The sequence below is a fragment of the Cololabis saira genome, chromosome 20, assembly GCF_033807715.1.
Source record: "Cololabis saira isolate AMF1-May2022 chromosome 20, fColSai1.1, whole genome shotgun sequence".
NCBI lineage: Eukaryota > Metazoa > Chordata > Actinopteri > Beloniformes > Belonidae > Cololabis > Cololabis saira.
The window spans coordinates 19,343,153-19,359,454 of record NC_084606.1 but is presented as its reverse complement, the minus strand read 5'-3'; the positions used below and the strand labels follow the sequence as shown (position 1 = coordinate 19,359,454).

Here is a 16,302-nt window from a genome sequence, read left to right as displayed (position 1 = left end):
CTTTGTGCCTCAAGCCCCACGATACGGTTTGACGTACATGCACGGAAATCGGTACACACCTGTATCATGGCGCAACTGAAAGAAAAGTCTCTTGGCGTCATGCCCGAAACCGAACAGGAAGTCGGCCATTTTGAATTAATCGTGTCACTTTGGCGCAATTTATGCCATTCCTTCGGCAGTTAATTCAGCCCGAACCGTAACGTGCACCCAGGTGTGTTATACATCAAAATGTGCGTCTCCCTCCTGCGACCACACGCATTACTTTTCTCTTTCAAAAGTGTTACCGTGGCGCCGCTAGACGCCAACAAGCGCACCCCCCCTTCATCTGATTGGTCCATATTTGATAGTTCTCCAAAAGGCACCAAATTTGGCATGCAAGCCAGACCTGGTGATAAATTTGATATTTAATGGTTTGCATTAATGGCCGTGGCAAAATGGCTCAACAGCGCCCCCCGGAAAACTTTGTGCCTCAAGCCCCACAATACGGTTTGACGTACATGCACGAAAATCGCTACACACCTGTATCATGGCACAACTTAAAGAAAAGTCTCTTGGAGCCATGGCCGAAACCGAACAGGATGTCGGCCATTTTGAATAAATTGTGTCATTTTGGCGAAATTTATGCCATTCCTTCGGCAGTTAATTCAGCCCGAACCATAACGTGCACCCAGGTGTGTTATACATCAAAATGTGCGTCTACATCCTGCGACTACACGCATTACTTTTCTCTTTCAAGAGTGTTACCGTGGCGATGCTAGACGCTAAAAGGCGCGCCCCCCCTTCATGTAATTGGTCCATATTTGATAGTTCTCCAAAAGTCACCAAATTTTGCATGCAAGCCAGACTTGGCGATACATTTGATATTTCATGGTTTGCATTAATGGGCGTGGCCTAACGGCTCAACAGCGCCCCCTAGAATACTTTTCTCTGCCATAACTTTTGAATGGTTTGACATAGAGAGTTGTGGGTGGTGTCATGGGACTCTGTAATGAGTCCTTAAGCTTCGTTGGCCTTAATTAGCCCCGCCCCTTCTTCTGATTGGTTGTCCCTTTTTTCTGCTATAACTTTTTAATGGTTTGACATAGGAAGTCGTGCGTGGTGTCATGGGACTCTGTAATGAGTTCTTAAGCTTCGTTGGCCTTAATTAGCCCCGCCCCTTCTTCTGATTGGTTGTCCCGATTTTCTGATATAACTTTGGAATGGTTTAACATAGAGAGTCGTGGGTGGTGTCATCAGATTCTGTATGGAGTCCTTGACCTTCATTGGCCTGAATTAGCCCCGCCCCTTCTTCTGATTGGTTGTCCCTTTTTTCTGCCATAACCTTTGAATGGTTTGACATAGGAAGTCGTGGGTGGTGTCTTTTCTGATATGCTTATGGGGGGGCGGTGGCCGTGAGTGCGAGGGCCCGTTCATCGCTGCTTGCAGCTTTAATTTTATTTTATTTTTTCATCATCCCTCCCTCCTGTCTGGAGGGGGGCGGGAGCTGGGGGAGGGGGTGCGGTACCAAGAGGAGGGGGTGCTGCCGCACCCCCAGCACCCCTACTTCCAGCAGTGCAGAATGCAGAATGATGTCATTCTGCATATTAAGTAGCCATGTGCTACTGCACGCTACCTAAGCTTCTCTGGTCCAACAAAGGAAGCTGTCTTACTTTCCTTCTTTATTCATTTAAGGACAGTTGTGCCTATTATTGACTCGATAGCACCATATACTAGATGAAAATGGAACACAGAGAAACTACACGACACGTTTAAGTGATGCGTCTGTTGCGCACCGAGGAAATTTACTTCCGGTTGCGAACAGTCAGAGAATGCGAACGCACGTGTGTGTGATCGCGTAAAAGAAATCTTCTAACAGTGACAGACAGACATGCACACGCTGTTAGTGTAGTACGCAGCTTCTTGTTACGCGTGATGTAGTCTGCGTACGTAACAATGCACGCACGCACGCACGCACGCACGTGTAACAAAAATGTTCTATCATCTTCATGCGTGCGTCCATGCGTGCATTCGCAAAAAACGTGTAAATGTTACACGTAGTCACTACGCGTACTGTGATCACGCGTGTGCAGCAGTCATTACGCATGAACGTGCGCGTACACGCGTGACCGTTATAAATCAATGGGGAAACTACATTACATGTTACCCGTGGCTTTGCTGCACAGGCGTCAAAGCACGCGCGAGTGACACGCTCAGTCGACAGGTGCGCACGCATTATGACTCGCATGGAACTTCATAGCGTGCGTGCGTGCGTGCGTGCGTGCGTGCGTGCGTGCGTGCGTGCGTGCGTGCGTGCGTGCGTGCGTGCTTGTGTGTGTGGTCAGGTTTCGGGACATGGTGCTGATGAGTTTTAGACCTCTACTTTTCTCACCTCTGAGATGAATGTGGTTGCCGTGGTTACTGCAGGTTTACTGCACTAAAACAAACAGCTTCAGCATGGATGGGGGTGTATTTTATTTACAGTTTATCAAACATGAGAAAACTAAAGTTCAGATCAAAACGCTGATCTTGAGTGATGTAAAGCATTTCTTTATTTCAGTGTGGAAGTAATACTTTTCTGCACATTATGATTAAATTCTGTTTTTTCATTGTGGTCATGAGTTCATCCACAGGAAGTGAAGAAAGAAGAAAAAACACAAACATTGTGGTGAAGTTGCAAGCATGAGAAGATATATTTCTACCTTTGTTAATGTTGCATCAAAAATGTCTATCCACAAATGTTTTTCTTCATAGAGAATCAAACATTTATTTTTTACTTTAGTATAATCATGCAGCGGTACACGGGTCAGCTGGGTTCATCAGAGGTGACGTCAGGATCTTGAAACATTGAGGGGTACGTCTCCATTAATTGACAGTTTAGACTTCATCCACTAACTAAAAGATGTTGTCAGGTTTTTAAAATCAATCAATGATTACAAAATCATTCGTACAACTTTTCTTTGCATATTTATTTGAGATTGACAAGTACATTGGAAGGCATGAAGAAAGCTTTTTTTTTTTTTCAACTATGTTAAATCGTTTTTCTTATTTACTCATTTATTTTCTTGTTTTACTGGCGCTCAATGAATCGTTGACTGAGGATTACTGGTACCTTGGAAGTGATCTGGGATGCAGGAAGACCGAACCATACCAAGATCAGCTGCATCATGAGGGACCATGGAGTCATTTGTCTTAAATATTTTGTACAGCAGGGTTTCCCAATCTTGGTCCTTGGGGCACTGTCCTGCATGTTATAGATTATTGGTCACCGACCCTGGTCACCAAGATCAACTGTCCTGCATGTTTTAGAAATGGCCCTGCATCATCATACGTGACTCTGATTAACAGTTTTCACCAGTTGTCATTAAGGTCTGTACAACACTGTTGATGAAACAGCCAATAACATCACTGTGCTGAAGCAGGGAAACATTTAAAACATGCAGGACAGGGGGTCCTGCATGTTTATATATATATATATATATATATATATATATATATATATATATATATATATATATATATATATATATATACATACATATATTTATACATTCTAAATGTATTTGATAATGCTTTTGTGGTGGAAAAAAAAGGGATGTGTTTCATTATCTACGTTTAGTCTATTTGCATACAAAGTAAACTTCCAAAGTAACAGACATGTCATATGTTGCCAGTGGCAATGCAGGCAAAATGGCCCGAAAGCCAAACACAAGCCAAGCACAATTAGATGTGTTAGAGCTGGGACACATGGATAGCATGCAGGACACCGGACCTCCAGGACCGTAACTGAAGACCCCTGTTCTACAACATGCTGGACAGTGATCATTAAGGACCCCTGAATAAAGTATCAGAAACAAGAGGAGAGTTGTCGGAAGTGGTTCCTCCCACTCTCACTTCACCGCTCTATTTCTATTTAGCTCGTCCTCCTTCACTTCCTGTGGTTGAAGTCATGATCACACGTAAAAAGAAGAGTTTCACCAGAACTTACAGACACATACATTGTTCCTGTCTCGAGGTGATGAGATACTTTATGGTATTGAAGTTCAGTTTTGTGATATAATCTTGATAAAGAGCAAGTTTTCTGTTGGTGGAGGTCGTGGATTAACGACAGTAACCATGCAGCATTGATATCAGTGAGTACAGTGACGAAGACGATTAACAGCTTATTAATTCTAGATTAAAATTTTTTCTCTCTTCATGCCACTTATTCAAATTTAATGATTATATGTGTGTTTTAAATTTTTTTTGCGACTTTCATGTTTCAGATCATGAAACAGATTTTAATATCAGACGATAACATGACCAAATGCAAGATGTACTGTAGTTTTTTTTTTTTTTTAAATGATTACATCATTTATTAAGGGAAAAAAAGCATCCAAACCAACTGCGCCCTCTGAAAAAAAGCAATAGACCCCTACACCTAAACTGGCTGTGCTCCCCTTGGAAGCAATGACTGCAATCAAGCATTTCCATTCACTATCAATGAGTGTTGAGGAATTTTGGCCCACTTTTTGTTGCAGATTTGTTTTAACCCTTAATCGTGTTTCCATTACCTCTAAATTTTCTCAAAAGTCAAATATCGCAAAGAAAAACCTGTGACGGAAACGCCTCTGTTTCGCAAGAAATGCCAAAAGTGAGAAAAAGCTTTTTATGATTTTACAAGGTGGTTTTTCAGATGTGTCGACAATCCGGTTAATCACAAAAGTGTAATGGAAACCCTTCCTGCATATTTGCCTCTGAACAATCGTTTGAATGATAATCCAGCTGCCTTCTTCCTCTGCTGACTATTTTCAGCGGTACTGGCAGTCACGATATCCATCTCCTTCAACGCTAAGATCTTCTTTTTCATTGAATCCACACCTTTGTCTCTTCTGTCCCCTTTGTGGGCCTCTTGTGTGATGTAGGGGAAGTGCAGTCCCCCTACCAGTGCTGCTCAACCTGTGGTGAGGGGAAGGTGCCATCGCTTTTGTGTGCAAGGAGTCACAAGGTGCAGATCTCTTGTCTGTTTCAAGGCACCCTCTAACATCAGGAGGACTGAACAGTGTCAGTGTGAAGACATTTCTAGCACCCCAATGATCAACAGTGTGTAAGGGTTAATTCAGCCATATTGGAGTCTTTTTGTGAACTAACAGCCAGTGTAAGGTCGTGCTACAGCGTTTCAATCAGATTCAAGTCTGGACTTTGGTCAGGTTATTTCCGATAACTTCTTTTCCCTTCATAAATTAAATTATCATCTTAATTTTGTATTTACTTAGATTAGCTTTGTCTTACTGTATATATAAATGTATTTGGTGAACTCAAAAATGTAATTGTGATTTAAAAAGAAGAATAAAAAAACAAAACCAGGAGAAATCTTGACAATAATAGGAAAATGCAGTTTTCACTGCTTATATGAAAGTTGTTCATCCCCATTGTTGTATTTAAAAGCAAGGATTCATTGTGTGTTATTAGAGAGAAAAAACCCAATCCTCTAAGGTAAGCAAAGACAGAAATAGAAGTTACAAGAAATGTCACGTTCAGTATTTACAGGACACATGATGCAGCATTGGTTTGTAACCATTTTTCTTTTTATTTGTTTCTGTTTAACTGTTTTCTCTTTCCACAAAGAATTAGTGGTGACTGAGATCTGATGAAGAAGATGGGACACACTTTGTTCTCTGAGTTATTCTGTGAGTATGTCATGATGATGTTTTCTGCTTAGATCATACAAACAGAGGAAACATGTAAACAGAGAGTAGTGTAAGACTCATTTGTAGACGTGTTGAGAGCTGGAAAAAGGAAACTCTTGGTTTTAATCAACATTGCAGTAGTTGTCTTCTAGACTGGATTTGGTAGAAACTTCATTCAGATTCTAGACGACTGTTTATGGTTTTATATTAGCTATTAACCAGCAGTTGTACATCTTACTTTCTTATGTTGTACATCAAACAGTAGCAGCTGCAATCTTATATTGATTTTGAGAGTTATATAAGTGTATTCATCTCTGTAATTCCCACCTTCACTGCAGTGCTGTGTTCTCTCCTCTACACCGGACGAGCTCAAGGTGATGCTTTTTACAGTTTATTCTTTATTGTTGGATTAATCTCAACCTGCTGCATCACTGTCAGACACATCCTTTGTCACTTTCTTTGGTTTTATATCTACCAGATGGTTTCAGTGCACGAACCTGAACACAGAGAGATGATCAGACTTTATAAAAGTGTTGTACGTTACAGATTATATGTTTGTGTTGTTCTAGATGCTGTTCTGACTATTGAACCCAGTTGGTCGACTTATTTTGTTGGAGAGACTTTTACCTTCATATGTGACATGAAGGAAGGAAGAAACGATGACTGGGAATACACATTCATCAGGGATGGTCGGGATTTTGTTCCTTACGATACACACCAATCCTACACATTATATCCTCTGCATACTTCTGATACTGGTGAATATCAGTGCCGTGGTCGACGTAGATCCTCAAATGTAACAAAGGACAGTAATATTGTCTCTTTAACCGTATCAGGTAAGTCCTCAGTTTTATCAGCATGAATAAATTCATTATGAAAACTCACAAAGTTAGAGGAAATCTTACTTTGTGAGTTTTCAGCTATACATCTGGTTCATTTTCATTTTATACGTTAATGTTGATTTATCTATTTTGGGGTTAATTATTTTATCTGCAGATAAACCCAAAGCCAGACTGGTTCAAGTCTCAAAAACCACACCAGTAGGAGGAAATGTGAGTCTGAGCTGCTCTGTGGAGAACTCTGCTGGATGGAAATACGACTTGTTCAGACGAACCTCAAACACATATGAGTTTATAGACAGAACAAATAATGCAAATGGAATTATCAGAGTCTCCCAAGGAGGCATCTACAGGTGCAGAGGATACAGAGGAAAACCAATCTTCTTAACTAAAGAAAGTGATGAAGTTATCTGTGAGATAACATGTACGTTCATTAATTTTGTTTAAATATTTATATTTTCACAAAAAGTGAAAATATAACTTTACTTTCTTGATTTCTTGTTTCTTTATGTGGAAACAGTTACAAACAAGGTTGTTGTGATGCAACAACCCAACTGGCCTCAGATATTCAGAGGTGAGACGATCACTCTGACATGTGAGGTTCAGGGAGGTGAAACCACTGAGTGGAGGTATGAATGGAGAAGATCTGGTTCAGATACACCATGGAAATATGAGAAAACGTGGACTTTCACTGCTTCTGAGTCCAGCAGTGGAGACTACACATGTAAGACCAGACGCAGAGACGACCTGTATTCTTCAACAGAGACGGGTGAAGCCTTCAGATTGTTGCTATCAGGTAAGTCATATTTGTGAATGTTTGGTGCAACGTATAAATTGTGTAAAGATGTAATGTCCCTGTATAGTTGGGGTTAAATCCCACCATGCATGTTTTTTTTTCAGTCAGATAAAAAGTTACAGCTGATAGCAGGTGACAGCAAATTTGGCAGAAAGTACAACTTATTTATCTCCATTCAGAAATTAAAGTTGGATCTAATGAATACATTTGAATTTCTTGTGAATCACGAGTACCATGTGGAAATGATCACAGGTAAGAAGCAGCTGAATCCCAATACTTTTATTAGGTTTGCACTTTCCAGTGCAGAACAACACAGTCTCACTCACTCACTCACTCACTCACTCACTCACTCACTCACTCACTCACTCACTCACTCACTCACTCACTCACTCACTCACTCACTCACTCACTCACTCACTCACTCACTCACTCACTCACTCACTCACTCACTCACTCACTCGGAAAATTCCCATTTTTAAAGCTTCCGTTAAATTTAAAAAGAAGGCTCACATTGGCATTGTTACTGTAAACAAAATAGTTTGCAAAGTCACATGCAGTGAAACCTATCGTCACTTCCTTTATGCAAATTTTACAACTGAAATATTCAGCTGAAAAACAGTCTAATCACAAATACAGAAAAGTGTTACACTTTACTTTGATTTCTTGTGATATGCATCCAAAATGAACAAAGATGAGCCCACTTCTGCAGCTCTTGGGGATATCAGACCACTGACATTCCAGCACAGTGGAGTTCTACGAGGATACAAAGAAGGAAAAAAAAACAAAAAAAAACAAAATCCAACAGAAAATGCTGTGTCCCATAGATATTGCCACTCTCCTCAATCTTCCAAAAGAACTGCTTTCACTTTGTTCCAGTGAATAAATCTGCATTCTGCTGGATGTGAACCTGGTTCTGGACAGTGACCTGTAGTGTAAAACATTTTTCTGCTTCTTTCGCTAAAGTGTTTGAGGGAATACAGAAGTCTAACACTTTATTGTTATCAAGCGGAGTTCAATGAATGAATGAAACAACGTAGGTGGAAAATGTTCTCATAAAACAGAGTGATGCAGTCCCATTCAAATTACTTTCAAAGGATTATGCTTAGTTGATTTAAGTACACTTAACCTTCCACCTAACTTCAAGCTCTTACAACTGATCCCTGTTATCAAGTGTCTGCCAAATATGGCACCAATTCATCTTCCTGGCTGTTTCCATATTGTTGATGAATACACAAGGGAAATATTACACAGCATGGATTTATTTAATAATTATTGGCATTAAAGTTAATTGAAACAAGCTAATATGAGATCCCCCCCCATCATGCATCATGTAACAAAGGACATTAATATTGTCTCTAACTGTTTTAGGTAAGTTTTCAGTTTTATCAGCATGAACAAGTTTATTATGAAAACTCACAAAGTTAGATGAAATCTTACTTTGTGAGTTTTCAGCTATATAATCTGGTGTATTTTCATTTAATACGTTAATGTTATTTATTTATTTTGGAGTTAATTGTTTATCTTCAAACTTTCCTCTGCAGATAAACCCAAAGCCAGACTGGTACAAATATCAAAAACCACACCAGTAGGAGGAAGTGTGAGTCTGAGCTGCTCTGTGGAGAACTCTGCTGGATGGAAATACGACTGGTTCAGACGAACCTCAAAAACAAATGAAGTTCAAGTCAGAACAAATGATGTAAATGGAGTTATCAGAGTCTCACAAGGAGGCATCTACAGGTGCAGAGGATCAAGTGGAGAACAAAACTTCTACACTGAAACAAGTGATGAAGTCACCTGTGAGATAACCTGTAAGTTATTTAAGTTTTTTTTTATATATATATATAAATGCTTCACAAAAAGTAAAAAATATTAAATTTGTTCCCTGATTTCATGTGTTTTTATATCTGGTGGAAACAGTTACAAACAAGGTTGTTGTGATGCAACAACCCAACTGGCCTCAGATATTCAGAGGTGAGACGATCACTCTGACATGTGAGGTTCAGGGAGGTGAAACCACTGAGTGGGAGTATAAATGGAGAAGATCTGGTTCACATACACAATGGAAATATGAGAAAACGTGGAGTTTCACTGCTTCTGAGTCCAGCAGTGGAGACTACACATGTAAGACCAGACGCAAAGACGACCCGTATTCTTCAACAGAGACGAGTGAAGCCTTCAGATTGTCACTATCAGGTAAGTCATGTTTAATACATGTCACCGGACTGGTGTCCTATTTGTTCATCTAATCAGAAACACTGGACTCTGTTTTCAATGCTAGAAGTACTATTTTGTATCAGATTTCAACATATCAGTTGATCAGAAAAAACCCCACCTCAGTGTCACAATCACAGACAGTGTATCCATGTTATAAAGCAGTGAACCTAAAAACATTTTCCTCAACCAACACAGCTAGTTTTGGTTCTTAAACATCACAAGTCAGCGCTTGCTTATTTTACATTTAAGCATAGCTGTGACCCGATGTCTCATACCATTTATGACTGAAATAACATTTGTCTTCAAGCGTCTTTGGTTTGTTATTTGTTTACTTCCAAGTTTTCTGTCATGTAGTTCTAACTGTGCGGCACATGAGGCAACGGAGAAAGAAACTCGAACTCAATGTGGAAAAATCATTTTACTGAGTAAATAAAACTTGAATTTGTTGTGAATCACCAAACACAGTAACATCAAATTAAGCTCATTGTGATTAGTCAGTGGGAAATATCTGCACTAATATGTCAACACAACTTGTAAAGTAAAATTTGCATCCGCAGAGTTTTGATACAAATATATTGATTCAACCAAACCTATAATTCACTAGCAAGGACCACGCCATCAACAGGATACGTTTAAATGATTTATTGATACGAAGATGATGACGATGGTGATGATAATGGCGATGACAATGGCGATGATGATGATCTATGGATCAGTCGATGCGTTGTGGGGAAGCTGGTAGGGAATCCGCCGCAGCGCCCGGGCAACGACGAACCCCCTAGGAATCTATGAGGTAGAGAAAGAGAGGGAAGAAGGAGAAGAGAAGAGAAAAGGGGACATGTTTCCAATGTCTCCAATTAAGGGGACATGTTTCCTGAATCACTAGGCTACTGTATAGGGTCATAATGAAATGTTGCAAACATATTTTACGTCTGACAGAACTAACTGCTTATTAATAAGTGTTAATCAATTTTACTCTTGTGACATACATTTAAAACTACTTTAGTTTGGCATAAACTACAAGAAAACTTTAAATTTACTTGTAATAAACATTGCTTAACAATGGGTCATTAATCTGTCATTAGAAATGTTATTTTATCTTTTATGTTTTAAGAACCTAAAATAAATATTAAGAGGTCCTAAACTTCTGAATTAAGTAAACTTTAACATCTTCAGGAGCTGCAGTCTTTAATCTCTCATGATGAAAACAGAAATAAATTCTGTATTTCTGAAATGATTGATGGATAAACATAACATATTTGTTACCCGCTGAGTTTTATGAGTGAATTACGTATTTTTATCCTATTATCGATGATACAAATTAAATGACTCGATCGTCTTTATTCTCATCTCCATGACAGATGAACCAAAGACCCAACTGAGAGCCGACGTCAGACTCATCCCAGTTGGAGGCAGAGTGACTCTGAGCTGCTCAGTGAACCCGTCATCATCTGGTTGGAGATACTACTGGTACAGAGATGAGGAATCCTCTGAACCCCTGACTTCACCAGATGCTGTTTCCCAGTCAGATGGACAAATCAGTGTCTCACAGGGAGGAATCTACTGGTGCAGAGGAGGAAGAGGAGAACCAGTTTACTACACAAACTTCAGTGATCCAGTCAACATCGATACAGGTGTTGAGTTTAAAGAGGTTTACTTGAAATAGTTTAACCTGAAAAATAATGATCATATTTGTAAATTTTTTTTTTTAAATTAATACTTCAAGTAATGTTGATTTATATTTTCTTGTTTGATGGTGTCTTGAACGTTTACAGCTCCAAACAGAGCAGCTGTGACTCTGCACCCCAACTGGCCTCAGATATACAGAGGAGAGAAGATCACACTCCGATGTGAAATCCACGGAGGAGACACTGAGTGGGAGTATGAATGGAAAACCAGCAGCTCAAACAAACCACCAAATCTAAATGAATTCACTATTCATTCAGTTTCTTCATCAAACACTGGAACCTACAAGTGTAAAGGCAGAATGAAAAGTAAACATCTTTCAACAGATTGGAGTGATTCCTTCAGTTTGACAATATCAAAAAGTGAGTGACATCTTATTCCACCAGTTGTGGTATAATGAGAACAGATTTTCACAGAGACAGAATGATGTTATCTTTGAAGACACAAGTTTCATATAAACTATCTTCAACAAAAACCAAATGTCTCCAACAGCATCCAAACCTGTCCTCTCTGTGTCTCCATCATGGCTGAGTCCTGGAGTCTCAGTGACTTTGAGCTGTGAGGTCAAACATCCGTCTGCAGGATGGAGCTTCTACTGGTATAAAGCTCAACTACCAAATCTGTCCTACATCTATGAGCTGCTACCTGGTAGCACCAGCGGGACTGCACAGGACTCCTACATCATTGATGGACAGACACACACAGCAGGATATGCATGTAGAGCTGGACGAGGAGACCCAGTGATCTACACTAATTACAGTCAGACTAAGATGGTCTGGTCTGCAGGTCAGTTTCTAGACCTGTTTATTGTTTTCCCTCTCTGTCAACACTGATGTTTTCTGCTGCTGTTTGAAAGACTACAAACTGTCTTTTACTGGTTCTGGATGTTTAAGGTCCTGCAATGTTACAGATGTATAAACGATACATCACCATGAGGTCTGATCCTTCATGATGGTTTGTTTTTCAGATCCTCATCCTTCAGCGTCTCTCACAGTAAGTCCTGACAGAGTTCAACACTTCAGCTCTGACTCTGTCTCACTGACCTGTGAGGGAAACTCGACTGAGTGGAGAGTGAGAGGGTTGACTCTTAACGACTACACGTCTACCTGTTCCTACTGGGGGACAATGACTGGATCAACATGTATCATTAATAGACTGCAGCACAGAAATACAGTGTTCTGGTGTGAGTCTGGATCAGCATTCAGCAACGCAGTCAACATCACTGGACAGAGTGAGTCTCATCACAGTTTTTCATCATTGAGACTTTATGACAAATTTATCATCAGTATCAAATGTTTAAGGCTGTTTGGAGGTTCACTGATAGCAAAGTACAACATTTTCAAGTAAGGTACCTTACTTTTAAAGTAAAGGTAATCTTCCTTTTTAAATTTGAGATCTGTAGAAATGTTAATGTTTTAAAAAGTAAAACAATTATTTTTCCTTATTTCTGGTTTAAAAAAACTGCTAAATATAAACAAACTTTGTATTATATAAAATATCATTTAAAGTATGATGTAAAACAAATCCTAATCAGAAGTTGAATGTTCATATTTTCCAGGTATTTATGGTATCATCCTGGTGAACCCCGTCCATCCTGTGACTGAAGGAGCTTCTGTTAGTTTGAGCTGCAGACTGAGAGGACAAAATCTACTTTCCAGTGTGTTTTTCTATCACAATGACAAACTTATCCCGAATGATGGCAGAGGGGAGCTGAATATCTCTGCAGTGTCACAGTCACACGAAGGTTTCTACAAGTGTGAACATTCAGGAAACGTTTCACCACAGAGTTGGATGGCAGTAAAATGTGAGTAAACGTTCAGTTGTTCTTGGTTTGGAGGTACAGAGCGATTATAAAAAACCTTTTCTTTTTTCTTCTTTTTTTACAGCGGTGTCCAGACCAGAGAGTTCTTCATTTCTTTTTCTGGTTTGGTTGCTGGTTCCTGTCATTTTACTGAGTTTTCTTCTGCTGCTGTTGTGTCTCTACAAGAAGTCAAAAGGTGAGAACTTTTATTGTTTTGACATTAAATCTATTTCACTCTAATTAATCAAAAATTATGCAGTTATTCCATTTCCTGATATTCACTTAGTTGGAGTATTAGAACATTTTGCACTAAACACATGTAATTTCAACATTTCCAGATATGAGCTTCATCAGGTCGGTACAAAGCTTCCTCTTCCAGTTTACAGAATTACATCTTGTGTGTTTAAGGAAATTATTTTATCAAATGTTTTGGATCCACCAGGTCTCAGCGCACAAATCAGAGTTCTGCTACAGACGTGAATGAAGGTCAACACGATCAATACGGTTCTCCTCTCCACGGTCAGACTGGAACCAGGCTGTTTTCTAACACTTTCTTCACTCTAGATATTTTTATCTCTGTTTACCTGATTGAAAGGCATAATCGACTGCTTATTCTCTGTGTTTATAAAATGATTAAAATAACCTCAAATCTGAAAAAAATATCCAAATTAAAAATGTTAAGAAGGCTGAGCTGGGAGAATAGTGGTCCAGATATAAATGAATGACTGTCTCTGAAGTCTAACAATAAAATCTAACTGGGTTTCAGATGAATCCAAAGACATCACATATTCTTCAATTGACTTTAAAAACATCAAGACTAAGAAGGGTGAGAAGCCAAAAACCACATACTAATGTTATAAAATAGTTATGATGCTTTTATCTAAACAAAGTACTTTTATCTGATCTTTCTGACAGGGAAGAAAAAGGAATCAGAGGAGAAATCGATTTACTCTGATTTGAAGTTGAGACCATCCACAGGTAAGATCCATAACAACAACAAAACTAAAAGATTTTGTGCAACCTGACACTTTCACAACTTCATAGGTGCAAACTGTGAATGTTAGTGTTTGGGTCTGAACTGAAATATTCAGGTTTTACTTCTGTGATCAAATCAGCATGTTCGTACCGCTTTTATTTAAGACCATAACTGAGAGTGACTTTTCCAACATTTGGTTGGATCTATTATGCCAAGAAATGTCCATCAAGCGTTTCCATTGACCACCACTTGGAAAGGTTCTGTGAACCGTTGTGTGACTAACACAACCCAAGTAGCCACTGAGAAGGGAATACAGAGATCTGTCTGACACGTTGACTCCAAGGAGGAAACATGAATCCACCACTGCAGCTCAGAGATGTTTATTTACTCCTTCCAGTAAACATACTTGGCAAAGTATTAGCAACAAAAAATATGGGCACATGGGCACATGCACACGCACACACACACACACACACACACACACACAACCGCTGCTCTGAATGACGAGTGAGAAACAGCCCTGCCTCTATACATACACGTGTGTGTTTTGTTTCAGATGACAGTCAACTATATGCTCGGGTCCACAAGAAAGACAGAGGTCAGTAAATTCTGCAGCTACAACTGTTGAAACAAATTTCCACCTTTGATTGTGATGTTACCCTGAAATGTTTTCAATCATGTCTTCTTCTACAGTGAAGCCAGTTCCTGCAGCTGATGAGATGCTATATTCTGAAGTAAAACCAGAATAAATACTTGAAGTTGGTTTAAAATAGAAGTAAACTGTTGTGACTGATCCTACCTTGTCGAATTCTCCTAAATTAACTGCAGAACTATAAAGTGATAGTGGATGACAATATTTAACTGTAATGTACTGTATCATCTTAGCTTTAATACAAAGACATGAAATGGCTCAAAAGTTAGATTTTCTGTCAATTTTCAGTTTTAGAAAGTTTACTGTATATCTCATTACATGTAAGATTACTGAAATGTCCTTTGTTGTATTCTTCTGCTGTTCAGAATATGTAGTTTATTTTTTATAGTAGTACTAGTAGTTTATAATTCATATATTATATATTGTAGTATATATACACTATGTGCTATGTTTAGTTTGTACATTTGAATAATTAAACTTTTTTTCTACTGCAAAAAACGTATTTTTTTAAAGTGTTTGATTGTTTGACACAAAACACAGCCTAAAGTTGTCCAGAGTGTTACTAAGAAGGTGTTAAAATCACCATCAATAATTACACGGTCAAAATCAACACAGATCATAGACAGCAGTTCATCAAAAAAGTCTGCACAGTATTTTGGGGGCCTGTTCATTCAGAAACAGGACTCAGGATGAAGCCTTCAGATGCACAGCCGCGTGTTCAAGAGACTGAAAACTTCCAGGAGTTAACTGCTTACACTAAAATAATTCATTTTTCAATAAGACAGCGACCCCTCGTTCTCTCCTGTTCACTCTGGCCAGACTGATGAAAGTATAACCAGGAGGGGTCGACTAAATGAGTAAAGCAGCACTGTTATTTTGCTCTAACCAGGTTTCAGTTAAAAACCAGGGCGTGCTCAGTGATAAAATCATTCATTTAAAATGTTTTCCCAGCTAAATACCTAACATTTAATAAAACCAAGTGTTTTAGAGATATTATTACAGTATTTGGGAGCAGTCTGTGGCACAGCAGGAGGGGCCGGGCTGGGCACCAGCTGCTGTGGTGGTGGCGGGGTTCGGTGGCAAACCTTATGTCACTCTGGTGGGCGGTTTATGGGGGACAAAAGTGGATCAGGCTATATTTATCTTTAGAAGTACCTATTGCTGATCAAACGTTCATAAGTTCAGTTCTGAACTCCAGAATTCTTAACAACCCATGTTTCTTTGTTCACTTTCGAATCAATATTCTCAATTTATGTACCTATTTTCATCACCTTATTTACACTCAAACACGGCACGCATGCACACACACACACACACACACACATACTGATGCTGTCTTTTGTCATCGTTTGCACTGTTTGTTAATAAAAAAAAAAAAAAAAAAAAAAAAAAAAAAAAAAAAAAAAAAAAAACAACCCATGTTTCTCGTGTCTGCAACTGTCACGATTCAGACAGACGACCAGAGGACCACAATTGCGTCACACAAGAAGGTTTATTAATCCTTCAGGGGAAAGGGAAGTTGGGAGTGAATGAGGGCTTCAGGGGGTCCAGGGTGTTCAGGGGGTCCAGGGGGTCTGTGTGTGTGTGTTCCCCCGGCAGCGATCACGGGAGCTGGAGGATCCGGGCAGTCCTGGGGGAAACACACACACACACACACACACACAACAGAACAGGTGAAAACGGAGCAGTAGTG

At 39.3% G+C, this 16,302-nt stretch overlaps 1 protein-coding gene and 1 long non-coding RNA gene across 2 annotated transcripts; both read left to right on the top strand.

Moving 5' to 3' along the window:
* The first annotated feature begins 4,432 nt into the window (after positions 1–4,432).
* LOC133420476 (B-cell receptor CD22-like) lies at positions 4,433–11,160 on the top strand. The gene is made up of 8 exons (XM_061710169.1): positions 4,433–4,963; positions 5,584–5,645; positions 5,984–6,019; positions 6,215–6,403; positions 7,005–7,280; positions 8,822–9,088; positions 9,198–9,473; positions 10,856–11,160. The coding sequence occupies exons 2-8, from the start codon at positions 5,606–5,608 to the stop codon at positions 11,158–11,160; spliced, it is 1,389 nt and encodes a 462-aa protein (XP_061566153.1). The 5' UTR covers positions 4,433–4,963; positions 5,584–5,605.
* A 2,214-nt stretch (positions 11,161–13,374) lies between these two features.
* Positions 13,375–14,994, top strand: LOC133420788 (uncharacterized). The gene is made up of 4 exons (XR_009770631.1): positions 13,375–13,500; positions 13,748–13,807; positions 13,897–13,959; positions 14,514–14,994. It is a non-coding gene; the product is annotated as an uncharacterized LOC133420788 (long non-coding RNA).
* Positions 14,995–16,302: the final 1,308 nt, after the last annotated feature.

Bases quoted from the DNA above. Each gene is read 5' to 3' on its own strand.
- LOC133420476 (XM_061710169.1), top strand. From the start codon at position 5,606: ATGAAGAAGATGGGACACACTTTGTTCTCTGAGTTATTCT. The intron at 5,646-5,983 runs GTGAGTATGTCA...CCTTCACTGCAG, and splicing joins TTTGTTCTCTGAGTTATTCT to TGCTGTGTTCTCTCCTCTAC. The intron at 9,089-9,197 runs GTAAGTTATTTA...TGGTGGAAACAG, and splicing joins AGTCACCTGTGAGATAACCT to TTACAAACAAGGTTGTTGTG.